The sequence below is a fragment of the Acartia tonsa genome, chromosome 5 (assembly GCF_053477335.1).
Source record: "Acartia tonsa isolate MP-2025a chromosome 5, ASM5347733v1, whole genome shotgun sequence".
Taxonomy (NCBI): domain Eukaryota; kingdom Metazoa; phylum Arthropoda; class Copepoda; order Calanoida; family Acartiidae; genus Acartia; species Acartia tonsa.
The window spans coordinates 49,769,880-49,784,541 of NC_137264.1; the positions used below are offsets into that span (position 1 = coordinate 49,769,880).

The 14,662-nt window shown below is 31.4% G+C and overlaps 1 protein-coding gene across 1 annotated transcript in view; it reads right to left on the minus strand.

Annotated features, from left to right (window-relative positions):
* Positions 1-14,564, minus strand: part of LOC145319733 (uncharacterized) — a 94,127-nt gene extending 79,563 nt beyond the window's left edge. The window contains exons 1-3 of the mRNA XM_080162048.1: positions 14,456-14,564; positions 10,526-10,599; positions 9,620-10,281 (exon numbers count right to left, since the gene is read on the minus strand). Of these exons, the coding sequence (XP_080018174.1) occupies positions 9,620-10,281; positions 10,526-10,599; positions 14,456-14,555 (836 nt within the window). The 5' untranslated portion in view covers positions 14,556-14,564. The remainder of the gene's footprint in view (positions 1-9,619; positions 10,282-10,525; positions 10,600-14,455) is intronic.
* Between the last annotated feature and the right edge of the window lie 98 nt (positions 14,565-14,662).

Consider the following 14,662-nt stretch of genomic DNA (forward strand, 5'->3'; position numbering starts at 1 on the left):
TATATATAATTGTTTAAGGGAATATTTTACAAAAATATTATTACACTAGTCGCCAAAGTCTTAAAATAATATTTGCTTATTCGTTGGCTTAACAACCTTGGAGACTTTTATTGAATTTTGATTTGTGGTTCATTAAGTTGAGTGTACAAACGTTTTAACCACTTATTGTAATCTGCAGGTGAGGTTATTTTGTGTATCATTATTGGGGATGTAAACAATTTATCGGCCATTGTCTTATCCCTTTAGATCCCTGGTTTTAAGGAATTGATAATAATTTATATTGATTGATTGATTTATATCCATCTACAGGGCAGAGTTGGGCTAGAGGGTTTAGAAAGCTAAATTATTTTTCATAACATCTGTTACTTCCAGGGACAAAGGGATGGGAAACGAAAAAAATACTACAGCTAAGTTGTGTCCAACCGACTGATTGGCTGACTCCTTTCTTGTTTATTGGTGAATTTAAATTTTAAAATTTTACCTACTGATTAAATTTGGGAAAAGAAAAAAATCCATATTATGCTATCCTAATAATCCTGATAATACATATGTAGATCATTAATAATTATTTTTTTGAAAAATAAAAACGATATTCGTAGAAATAAAATAGAGTAAATTATAAATCTGTAGTATAGTTTAAAGTGATTTATTTTGAAAATCAATACAACCTAATAATGACCAAAATATTATTTTGAAAGGCATTGTCAATAAACCACAATATTGCTCTCTTACAGTTAAGTTGTTGAATCCATTTTTATAGAAGCAGAAATATAATCTATGATTATGGTTTGGACCCTTTAAAAAACATAATCTACCATTCCACTTTCCCCTCTCTTGGTGATGATATCATCAACGCTGATATGATTTTTGTAATCTACCATTTTAATTTTGCCTCTCTTGGTGATGATATCATCAATGCCTATACGATTTTTGAAATGTAAGATTTCACTTTCAAGAGAGGCGAAACTGGAATGGTGGTTTACACTTTTAACATCGATATAATTGAAATCATACATATTATTTTTAAATTATGTTAATCGTAGAAATGTATAAAATACTATTTATAACTAAAAAAATTTATGTAAAATAAAAATAATAACTAGAATATACCATTTCTATTATGTCGATTTAAATAGGAAATCAATATTTATGAATACGCTGATATGTAAACATAAATGTACCTTTCCAGTTTCGTCTCTATTGAAAGGTGAATGGTACATTTCAAAAAACGTATCGGCGTTGATGATGCTTTTATAAAAATGGATTCAACTCCCTAACTGTCTTAGGTATCATTAAATTTTTTTAAAAGTAATCAATAAACAAGGATGCTTTAATCAATTTATTTAACAGAGTTACACCCGTTACATCGTTCGGAAATATCCTACTTATAGAGACAGCCTTGCCCCAATATTTTTTCTGAAAACAAATCTCTATTCCTAACTTTTTTTATTTAGAATTTTTAGAATAAAATAGAATACGTATGATTATCTTGTCAAAAAAACAGAGCATTTAAAATAAAAGTTCAATGGTTTTTAGAATACATGAAATTTATTTGAAGAAAAAACAAGGATTACAACATCCATAAAAGCGAAGCACTGAAACGGTAGGACAAACGGACATTAACACTTGTATAGTATCTGAAAAATCGGAACATAAATGTATAAATGTCGAATCAAAATTGTAGGTAAATTTGTTGAAAAACTGCTTAAAAACAGGATAATGTTTATGGACATACTTACATTCTTGGACTTGATTATAGAGTTGCTTCGCTTATAATATTGTTCTTTGTTGTCCCAGGAATCAATATACCAAAAATCAGATCAAACGGATAATTAAAACACTTGAAAATTTGTTGTTAAAAAAGTAGAAAAATTAACATGTTTAAAATTGACGTACGGACATTCTGGTAATGATTATAGAGTTGCTACGCTTTCTAAATTGTACCCAACTACTACAGGAATCATCATGCAAAGTTTGAAATCGATAGGACAATTTTAACATGCCTAAATTAACGAATAAAAGCTATCTATCTCGGACGGACGTACGGACGGACGGACGGACGGACGGACGTACGGACGGACGGACGGACCGACCCTAATTATAGAAAAGCTTCGCTTTTAAAAATAAAACATGTTTCATTTTATAATAATTTTTAAATGTTCTAATAGTTATTTCTCGCATCGTATTATAAACAGCTTTCCGCGGATATAGAATTTTTTTATATTCGTAGTAAGCTGGATATAATACGATGCTAGACATAGTTTTTTCGTATGGATGAGAACCGGTTCCTATCCACCGGATTCGAATGGGTACGAGAAAAATTATTATAAAATATGGGGAAGGAATTGAATCAACCCCTCCCCCCCCCGGGCCCCCCCCCCTTCCAAATATGGTGTTTTTTCTTAATGCGTCTACTAGTCTATAAAAGTGTGTTTAAACAGAGTAATATTAAAAAAATAGAGTAGCTGCGCTACTTTATGAAGAAAAAAAATAATAAATCAATTTTTCAACGTGTAAAGAAAACAATAAAAAAACTCATCAAATGATTAGAAAAAAATATTTTTTGATTGTAACTGTTGTTGATTACAAGTCAGGGAGGGAGGAAACAATGGCAGTTAAATTTATTACAACCATTTCTTCTCCTCTAAAACTAATCATAAAAATTTTGGGGGAAGATTGAATTAACGTCACCAACGTTCCATCCCCCAAATCCCTTATTACAACTGATCAGTGACTGATGGAAAACCAGGGATCTTAAGGGATAAGACAATCAATTTTTATCTACAAAACTACCCCTTCTCAATGTTAAAATTATTAGTTGAAAAGTTAGAACGCTTGTAGTTTGCAACCGACCATCACAATTCAGTAAAAGTCCTAAAGAATTTTTTTAGCCAACGAGTAAGATAATCTGGTGATACAACTTTGGGTTATATATTAAGAGATATAAGTTTTCCGGAATTTTAATGTAGGGAGTAGATTTGAAATCTGCATCAAATTTTAAGGATTTTTTATAAAATTCGTTTTTTGTAAAATTCTTTATCTAAAAGCGAAAACACATTTTAAGTTAATTAATTTTGACCAATAGGATAGGTGGATTTTAAACTACCTGCGCTCTAATTGGTTGAATGATGTACGACATCCAATCAAAGCGCAGATTTTTTAAATCCACCAATCACAGATGCCAAAATTAATTAACTTAATTTATATTTCCGCTTTTAGATAAAGAATTATACAAAAAACGAATTTTATAAAAAATCCTTAAAATTTAATGCAGATTTCAAATCTACTCCCTACATTACAATTCCGGAAAACTTATATATCTTATTATATATAAGCCAAATAAATGCAGCATTAAGGTATGATGAATTTATGTGTACTTTTAAAATTGAGAAATCAAAGTTTATTTGAAAAGGAAGGGGAAAAAACAATGAAGATCAAATTAATTTTAAACTCCGAATTTCCACTAGGTATTATTTATCGGCTACTGAAAGCAGACTGTAAAACATAAAAATTTGATAAGAGGATTAATTCATCATTATTGGTGCTATTCCTTAATCCTTGGGAATTTAAAGGAAGCGTTCCATCCCGTGTAAAAATATATTTCCACTCACAATTAAATAAATATCATCAAAAATAAACAAGACTTGCAACATACATAGATAGCGAAGAAAAAATATAAAATCATATTGAGCTATATATTAATTGGTCTGGGGATTATTTTAAAGAAATTGCATATAGCATTAAGTTTTTTGTAAAATTTCAAAAAAATCCCTTAAAGTTACAGACAGGCGGACAAAATTAGTTAGGAAAGTATAAATGATTATGATTATAACAAAACCAAATAGAGGCTTTCGGCGCATCCTATAGTTTAAATCTAAGCCCTTAGAGGCTATGGTTGTAGCCGCTTTTTATATAAAAAAACACATAGTTTAGGCCTTAATTAGGCTCATCCTAAATTACTCAGAAGGACAGTCTTTTTGTTTGCTTTTTTTAGCACAACTATTTTATTATCGGAATATGTTTTGTCCATCAAATTGTCTTTTATATACCAATCCTTATACTAAAGTAACAGGATGTCTGTACCGAAGGATCTCGCTAACCGCTGAACCGATCGGGTTCTCCTTAACAGGGTAGTTTCTCATAGGTCCCGGGAAGGTTTATAACTATTTGGGGGAGGGTACCACCAGTATCGGAGCAATTTGATAGAGACTCCTTCGCAACATTGAAAGGTATCGTATTATTTTTTTAAAACACCAAACATTTAAAGTGCCACTAGAGGCCTCTAGGGACGTAGCCGCTAGTAATTATATATAATGGAAAGGAACGGCAGTTAAGTCAAGCTAAAATACTTACCCATCTAAAACTATGAATTTTGAATTTGAATCTTCTTATAGTGCCTATAAAAATGATATCACACTGGCCTACCATTGGTCAATTACGATGTCTACTGGCCCGCCATTGGTAATTTAGTCAGTATATTGGCCTATTATTGGTCATTTTTATTGTATGGCGTCATTTCTTTATACGCACTATAAAAAGCTTCGAACAATCTACCTATTAGTTTATCTAATGTCCAATTCCACAAATCTTATTAATGAAAAAAATTCAAATGATTTAAATTTTTTTTGTCTAACATAATGACTGTCCCACTTTAAAGTTCCAGAACGGTTAGGGGACCTTAACCTTATAAACACAGGAAAAAGCCCCTTACTCTTTTTCTCCCCTCTGCTCTTTTTTCGTAAAATCTACGTAGCTTTTTTGTGAGTAAGTCATATGCAAGTGACTTTATTTAAAGATTGTAATTAAACTTGACAAATATTTTCACAGCATATAAATATTACCAAAATTTAAATGTACGCCTGTCTATATTATTGCAAACTTGCATTTAGCTTTTGAAAAGATAAGCAATAAATATCCTTTATGGGCGAAAAAAATCACATATTCGCTAAACATAATTCAAATAAACAATAATTATTTAATAAAATGTCCAAAATTCTGAAATTAAACCGTGTCTATGAATAAATCATCAAAACAAATATATTTTTATAAGCGTCGCTTTATTGATCATGCCATCCTTGGTTTCGGTAACGTTTTGACAAAAATAAATATGTGTATAATTATATTCAAACAAGAACAATTATGCCATTAAATAGCGCAGCAATAACTAAAGAAAGCAATAAAATTGATTAGATTTGAAAACAGTAAAGTTTAATACAGTACAAATAGGGTTCTCGTATGCGTAGAGAATAACTATGAAGCAAAATTGCACAGAGACTGTATGATGTAAAATTTGAGTACCCTTAGGCATAGGGACGTACAAACTTATAACCTAATACTAGAGTAGCTGCGCTACCAAACAAGGATGACAACATACATAAAAGCGAAGCTCTGAAACGGTAGGACAAACGAACATTAGTATAGTGTCAGAACTGAGTAATCAAATTATAAATGTATTAAAGTCGAAACAAAATTGTACGTTAAATTAGTTAAAAAATTATTAAATACAGGACATTGTTTTAGGATATACTTACATTTTTAGGAATGATTATAGAGATGCTTCGTTTATAACATTGTACTTTGTAGTCCTAGGAATTAGTATTCCAAAAATCAGATCAATCGGATAATTTTATCAGATTAAAATGTGTTTTAAAAAAATTAAAGTCAACATGTTTAAAATGGACGTACGGACATTCTGGTAACGATTATAGAATTGCTACGCTTTCTAAATCGTACCTTACTCTTACAGGAATCACCATGCAAAGTTTGGACTCGATAGGACAATTCTAACCTGTTCAAATCAACGAAAAGGGCTAACTGTCTGTGATGTACGGACGGACCAACCCTAATAAAAGAGTATCTGCGCTACAAAAAATGAAGAAGGCATAATTAGAGCCCATAAATCTTTTATAAATTCCGGCGAAATTCCTCATTCCCATACACATATATAGTGATTTATTGACAATGCCATTAATTGTTGCTTGAATGTAAATTTCAATAATATATTCTGAAATGCCTTTTATGCTGTAAAAAAATTTCGAAATCGATTAATATCCGGTGGATAAGAACCAGATCTCAGCTGAAAAATCATGTATCGTATCGCCGGTTTTGTTAGCCCGTGCCTTCGGCATCTCGGGGTTAACAAAACTGGTTTTAATCTTATAATTGTACATTTTTATATCCGCGGAAAGCTGTTTTAAGATGAATTAAATTACTTTTTCACTCTTTTAAAGTTGTTAAATTATCATTTCGTACATAACTTTATTTGTGCATTTTTGAAAGGGGTAGGGGAAGTTCCAATCTATGAATAAGGGGAAATTACTCTTATTCTTTGATATAAATTTGAATCATTAGCTTATAATTAAATACAATATTCAAGGACGGATTTTAGAAAATAGAGAACCTACACTATAATTAGCCATTTTTTGTATGTTTTATAAATACACTTTATTAGAAATGTGTCTTAGAAATATACTTCATTTCTTTAAATTTCTGAACAAAAAAAGCTTTAATTTTCAGAAATGCTTGAATTGAACAATAGTTTTTAGGCTTATTTTGAAGTCTTTTTATCTTAAAATATTCCTGTTTTTCGAATAAGGATCAAATTTAAATATTTATAGCATAAAATATAAAAAGTCCTTTTTAAAATATTGAATTTTATTAACAATAACAATTATGTTCACAATTAAAGTAGCTATATTAATAGCCAAAAAAATTAGGTTATGATATCTTCAACCTAGAAAGAGAAATCTCCACTAGAAAAAGTGAAAACTGTTTAAAAAGGAATAAAAATGCCCCCAAACAAATACTACTTAACAATGTCAACTGATGTACGTAATGACGGTAGCATATTCAGACGTACAGACAAACTTATAGAGTAGCTGCGCTACTAAAAATAATGATTTGTTGTGCGAATATAAAAGGATTTAACAAGGTAATATTGTCTAAATATAGAAGTTTAGCAATAAACAAGGATGACAACATCCATAAGTAGCGAAGCACAAAAAACGACGGGAAATTTAATTTTGATATCTATAACTAAAAAACACTGAAGATATGGAGAAAAATGTGAAAAATATAAAAATAGTCTAAAACCTGCTAATAAGCGGTCCTACCGCCATTGATGTTTTATACATAATTGTGCTCCTTAATGATGGGAATGTTGTCAAAAATTTAAGCATTCTATCTTTTATAGGAGCTGAGTACATCTCATTTCCCCCATAGCGTTACGGACTTACTGACGGACTAACTGACGGACAGCCAAAGTGAATTATAGAGTAGCTTCGCTACTAATAAAGGGATAGGGCAATGAAAGTTAACACAATTTTCCCATATTTTCTTATGTGTAAAATTCTGCTTGTAGCTTTTTAGTTTGGTTATCCTTAAATAAAAGTAACAAGAAGTCTTTCTGTGTAGCCTAATTTCTCTCTAACTAGTGAACCGACTTGGTTCTCATTTACAGTACAGGTAAGCTTGTAATAAGGAATGATTTTATTAAAGGAGGGAAATCCACCCTACCAAGAAAATCGCCCCTGGAACTCTACCCCCAGAAAAGAAAATTATTTTGTTACTTTTCTTTTTAAAAACTAAAATTCAAAAGTGGACGATCTATTTACCTACCATCCTTCCCCTAGATGCCTCTAAGAAATTATTTTGATGGTTTTGTATAGTGTATACCTACTTCCCTGGGTTTTTCTAGTTCATTGCAAAATACCAAATATGGTATATCTATGTACAACATTCTTGCCTAATAGACAATCATACTTCCACTTACTTACGTTTAAAAAGCAAAGATTTTCTATATTCAGGGTCGGTCCGTCGGTTTGTATTACACTGAAAATAGGTTTAGAATTTTATAATCGTCCTATGTATTACAACCTTTCAGTGTTGATTCTTATAACAACAAGGTATAATCTAGGCTGTGTAGCAATTCTGTAATTATTACCGGAAAGTATTTGAAACATATTATTTTTAGACATTTAAACTCTCGATGTAATTATCTGCTGATTAGAAAGATGATTCAAAGGACGATAAATCACAATGATAAAAGCAAAGCAAATATATTATGTTAATTTGTTCCAATGGATGTTGTCATCCTTGTTTAATTTATCTTATTTTATCCTTTTCAAATGGATCTAATTTCAGTGCTTTACTTTTCTTTACGGCCAGTTTTACTTAGTAATAAAATTTGCATGGATCCTAAGGAATAAGACAATGGACGATTATGGACAAAATTACCACTTCTGAAGATTAAAGAACTGGTGGAAAAGTCTGGACACTACTTATTTGTACCAACCAATCCAGCCCCCAATTTTTGAAAGCTATATAAAGCTTCGAATACCAGAAAAATCAGATCAACAAAATTGATAATGTCCAAAAATAGCGCTGCGACAGTAATCTGACTACAAAAAGTATCCATAGAAAATAAATAGTAAACAAAATAGTCTCTTTTTTTACTGTGAATTTAGTTTAACACTAAAATCTTTCAAACTTTAAAATATTTAAAACTTGGTTGTCTTTTTTCTTGTTTTTGAATTTATTTTTCTCTGTTTACTTTAAGATATAAAATTTTAACATTCCTCTTAACTCCGGGAGGAAAAGTACAACTGCGGTTAATATTATTCACAAGGTTTTCTTTCCTCAATTAATTACCAGCTACCAAGCGCAAAACTAGACACATAAAAAAAGATTAATTTGTTATCAATTGTCCTATCCCTGAATTCCTGGGCTTATCTAGACTACATTTAGATGCAAACATTTTTTTCCATTTCCAACCCAAATATAGATTTTAAAGTTTAGCAAGGATGACAACATCCATGAAAGCAAAGCTATAAAAATCCATACGGACGCTATACTTGATTTTTTAAAGATTTAAGTGTTGATTATGGAGAAGCTTTACTTCATCCTAGCACCCTAGAAATAATTTCTCAAAAATAAGGATAATATAAATATTATGTAATTAAAAAAGGGTATTAAAATATCTATAATTAACATGTTTACCATGAAAGTGAGATGATAATTGTACCTTATCATTAAAAGAATTACCAGACATAGTTTGAATTATACAGGACTATTTAAATATTCCTAGATTAACGATAAAAGCTATCCTTTTACGGACTGACGCACGGATTAACTCTAATTGTTGGAAAGTATAGCTTTTAAAAATATGTTGTAAAGCAGCCCGTAAATATCTTCGTTTGCTTTGTTTGTTAGCAAAAATATGGTTTATTTGAAACAAAAGCATTAAAATTTAATATCAGATTTTATCAAAAAAGTTCATAAAAGTCAAATATATATCATCTGATCAACTGAATTTTTATAGAATCAAAGATTAAATGTAAACATAGACAATTATATCCATAACCAGTGCAGCTTTAAGATACATAATAACAGTAAATGAGAATACAGAAATTATAAAGAAATTCTTCAAAATAATTATGATAATTTTGACTTATATCTAATGATATCATATTTTTTTGACAAATTAATTAGAAATTATTACCTACTAAAAATCAAAATATGTATTTTTGAATGAAAATAATGTAATTTTTTTAGATATTCAATAATTTTCTATATACATACAAAATAATTTCTACATATATTGAGAACTGATAAATCCTACCTTTCATTGTTGCGGCCATTTTGTTCAATGGTAATCTTTCCATCAGCTGTGTCGTGTACGGCAGCCAAATTAGAGTCAGCTGTCGAATTAACAGCCGTGCCCCAATTATTACTATCACTTTTCACTTTATCCTTTTTATTAATATTATCACTAATTTCACTTTTGTTACTCATAACAGAAGATCTGCCATAGTCATTGTCCTCAAAACTTGTTTCCAACGGCTTAAAACTGGTTTTTGCGGCGGGCTGGCTGTTGAGATTGTTGTCATAACTGGCTTTCATATGGTCCAAACTGGTTTTGGATTGGGATTTTTTGCTGTAGTAGCTTTTCATTTCATCTTCAACAAACTTATTAAACATAGTATTACTTGTCTTGGCTTGGTTCAAGTCATAACTGCTGTTGGTTTTGTAGGCATCGTGCTTAGAAGTTGGCAGCCCTGGTTTAAAACCGGTTCTTGTTGACGTGGTGTCCAGAGAACTCTGGCGGTCGTGTTGGTAACTAGGTTTCTCTAGATTTGTCGTGTTTGTTTGGTAGCTTGGTAACTGTGTAACTGACTGTGTTGGAATGTAACTGTTTGTGTCGCCTAGGTAACCGGGAATGGTAACTGGATCAAAGTTAGTTTTGCCAGCAATTGACAGTTGAGTTTTTTCAATCAAGGAATCCTAAAATGAAATCAGAATCAATTAACCTATTATAAAAGGATGTTTGTCTGTTTAGATAAGCTTTCGGGTAAGCTTTATGTTAGTTCTAAAGACAGGTTTTTAAGAAAGATGTTGATATGAGAAAATACTCTCTAACAAAAGAGAAAATCTTCTTAATGTAATATCTTTCAGTTTAGACATAAACTGCAAAAAAGATTTGCTTCTATTGAAGGTAGCAGTCCTGGTTAACAACTGAAACCAATACCTGGCTAACTGAATGCTGATTGGCTGGCAGTCCTTGCAGCAGATCTGGACTTGTATTCACCAATTGCGATTCACCTAAAAAAAATATTAGGTTAGGTTAAGTTTGAACTTAATGGATATTGTCATCCTTATTTATATCCATATATACATAGATTTATGACTATGGATGCTGCCATCCTTGTTTTTGTCCATCTATTGCCTCCAAAAGATGGATATTATCATCTTTGTATTCGTCCATATATAGCATCCAAAATTATGGATATTATCATCCTTGTTTTTATTCAAATATAGCAGCATCAGTAACTATTGATATTGTCATCCTTGTTTTCATTAAAATATATCATCTTAAGCTAGGATATTGTCATCCTTGGTTTTGTCCACATAAAGCTTCAAAATTGTGGATATTATCATCCTTTTATTTATTCAAATATAACATTCAAAACTATAGATATCATCAACCTTGTTTTTGTTTTTATAGTATCAGAAACTATTTATATTGTCATCCTTGTTTTTTCCATATACAATAGATTAAAAATTAAAGATCTTATGTACTTTTTAAAAGCGAAGCTTTTCTATAATTAGGGACGGTCCGTCCGTCACAGTTAGCTATTTTCGTTAATTTAAAGAGGTTATAATTGTCCTATCCATAGACGTCCAGGGGGGGGGTAAAGGGGTGATTACCCCCCCCCCAAAAAAAAAAAAATATTACCCAACCATTTAGGAGGGTGTACTTACCCCCCCTAAACAATTAACCCCCCCAAAATAAAAATTCCTAACAAAACAAAATTTACCACTGCCAACAGATTTCACGGGGGGTAATTACCCCCCCCCCCCAAGCAAATTTTACCCCCGGGGTAAAAAATTTGGGGGGGGTAAAAAAAAGTTGCGGCATTTTACCCCCCCCCCCTTAAAAATATTTTACCCCCCCAAATAAAAAAGCTTGGACGCCCCTGGTCCTATCAATTCCAAACTTTGCATGATGATTCCTGTAGTAGTTAGGTACAATTTAGAAAGCGTAGCAACTCTATAATCAATACCAGAATGACCGTATGTTCATTTTAAACATGTCGATTTTTAACTTTTTGACAACAAAGTTTTGTATGTTAAAATTATCCGATTCTTCTGATTTTTTGAAAACTGATTCCTATTACAACAAGAACAAGGTACAGTGTTATAAGTGAAGCATCTCTATAAACAAGTCCCAAAAATGTAAGTATGTCCTTAAACAGTAACATCTATTTATGCAGTTTTGCAACAAATTTACTTACAATATTGTTTGTACTGATGCATTAATATTCTGCTAATTCAGTTCTGACAATCAACAGGTGTTAATGTTCGTTTGTCATCCTTTTTTGTATCCATACATGCCATCCCAAAATTCTTGTTTTAATTTAAATATAGCATCCAAAATTATGGATATTATCATCCTTTATTTCATCAATATATAGCATCCAAAATAATGGATATTATCATCCTTTATTTCATCAATATTTAGCATCCAAAATTATGGATATTTTCATCCTTGTTTTGTCCATATTTACCATCCAAAATTGCATTTCTTTGTCTTTTAAAATTCACATTACAAAACAAGAATGAAAATATTAATAGAAGCGAAACCAATGATTTTCATCGATTATTTGCTATTTAATAAAACATAAACATAGCTTTATTTATCAAAAACTATCATATGACGCTATTTTGATAATGAAATTGTAGTCAAAATGCAAATAGAGATATACTGTGTTTAAAATTGTTATAATGTTATTAGAATAACGGCATGTCGATAATTTGTCAGCCAAGGTCTTTATATAGTCGATATAAACCTTTAAAAATGAATGTCAATTAAGTCAGAGAGAGATTACACTAGTCCCCAAAGTTATATATTAAAGTTTTCTTATTAATTGGCTTAACAACTTTGGGGACTTAAAAGTTGAGTGTCCAAACGTTTCAAACACACTTTAAATTCACAGAAGGATTTATGTTGTGTATCATCATTGGAATTGTACTTCAATTTATCAATTTGATAATTGTGGAGAATGTTTGCTCCCAAAATCTCCATTACTAACAATATGAATCAGAGTTCACAACCTTTTAACCTACGGATTGCAATCAGCTGCACAGACAATTATATCATAAGTAGCGCAGCAATAAGAATTAGAGACAGTTATATCCATAAGTAGCGCAGCAATAAGAATAAGAGACAATTATAAAAATAAGTAGCGCAGCAATAAGAAGTAGAGACAATTATATCCATAAGTAGCGCAGCAATAAATATGAGAGACAATTATATCCATAAGTAGCGCAGCAATATGAATTAGAGACAATTATATCCATAAGTAGCGCAGCAATAAGAATAAGAGACAATTATATCCATAAGTAGCGCAGCAATAAATATTAGAGACAATTATATCTATAAGTAGCGCAGCAATAAGAACTAAGAGACAATTATATCCACAAGTAGCGCAGCATTAAGAATTAGAGACAATTATATCCATAAGTAGCGCAGCAATAAGAATTAGAGACAATTATATCCATAAGTAGCGCAGCAATAAGAATTAGAGACAATTATATCCACAAGTAGCGCAGCAATAAGAATTAGAGACAATTATATCCATAAGTAGCGCAGCAATAAGAATTAGAGACAATTATATCCATAAGTAGCGCAGCAATAAGAATTAGAGACAATTATATCCACAAGTAGCGCAGCAATAAGAATTAGAGACAATTATATCCACAAGTAGCGCAGCAATAAGAATTAGAGACAATTATATCCACAAGCAGCGCTGCAATAATTAAAGGAATAATTAGTTCTATAAGTAGCGCTGCAATAAATAAAAAAAATCTATTACATCTCTAAATACATGTCTCTATCTTAGCAATATACAGCCACAGCCAAAACATTGTAGAAAATAATAATTTTATGTTGTTCTTTTAGTTTTTTAGTTATACACACACATAGTTCTTACAATAGGAGAGTGTTTTTACCCCCTTTATAGTGCATTTATTGCAGGTGTGTGTATGATGAACACAGTAATAGTGTCTGACTGATTATGACATAACAAAAAAAGTTAGCCAATAAGAGGCCGTTATTGACCAATGGTAAAATTTATAGTGGCCTCTCATTGGCTAATTTTTTTTGTTACGTCATAATCAGTCAGACACTATTACTGTGTTCGTGTATGATTTCAAACACTTAATGATTTAAAAAGAAATATTTACAAAGAGCTCTGTAACCTGGAAGGGGTGAAAAATTGAAAAATCTCCCAAAAACCATCAACAACAATTTCTATGAATGAAATTTGTAGCTTGAATCAATTGCGGGAAGATAATTTGCAAATTTTAAGAATAGAGGATGATTTTAATAATATTGATTCTTGAGGTGATGTGAATATATAGATTTAATCCATTATTTAAACACAAATGCCCCTAGACACTAATCTATAATACAAAGTAGAATGATGTCTGTCCGCCTGTCTGTCCGTCCCTTAAGATCTCGGTAACCACTGAACCGATTGGATTCTACTCTTCAGGGAATATACCTACTGGTCCTGTGGTGGTTTTAGGCCATTTTCTTGGGGGGTGGGACACCCCCAACCCCCCCAAAAACCAAACCCCCCCTCTATTTTTTTTACTGAAGATTTCCTTGGACCCTTTTACGAATTTCGCCAAAAAAAATTTTTATCACCTCTTGGGTCAAAGCCCCTAGAGGCCAGGGGCGAAACCGCTAGTAATCTTATATAGTAAACATGGGGACGGAGATTAACAACGTAAGGCCTTTGATTGCACTGTCTTAGTCTGAAAAATCTAAGTATAGTACTGAGTTGGCGCTATTTAAGCCCATGGGATCCATTCAATTCTTGCTATTTATTTCGCGCATCTGACATAGCAGCAGTAGATACATTTTTGAACGTCTTTATTAAAGTACACTAACCTTGTTGAAATTTATTCTTATCAAATTGATTATCATTGGCATCACCATTTTCAACATCTTTAATATTGTTGATATCAGCTATCTCTTCTCTGCTCGCCATAGAATCAGTTTCCTTCACACATAGTCAATTAAAGATATACACTTGGGTAGCCTTTTTAGGAGCGAAGCTCTTCTATATTCAGGGTTGGTAAGTCCGTCCGGAACGGA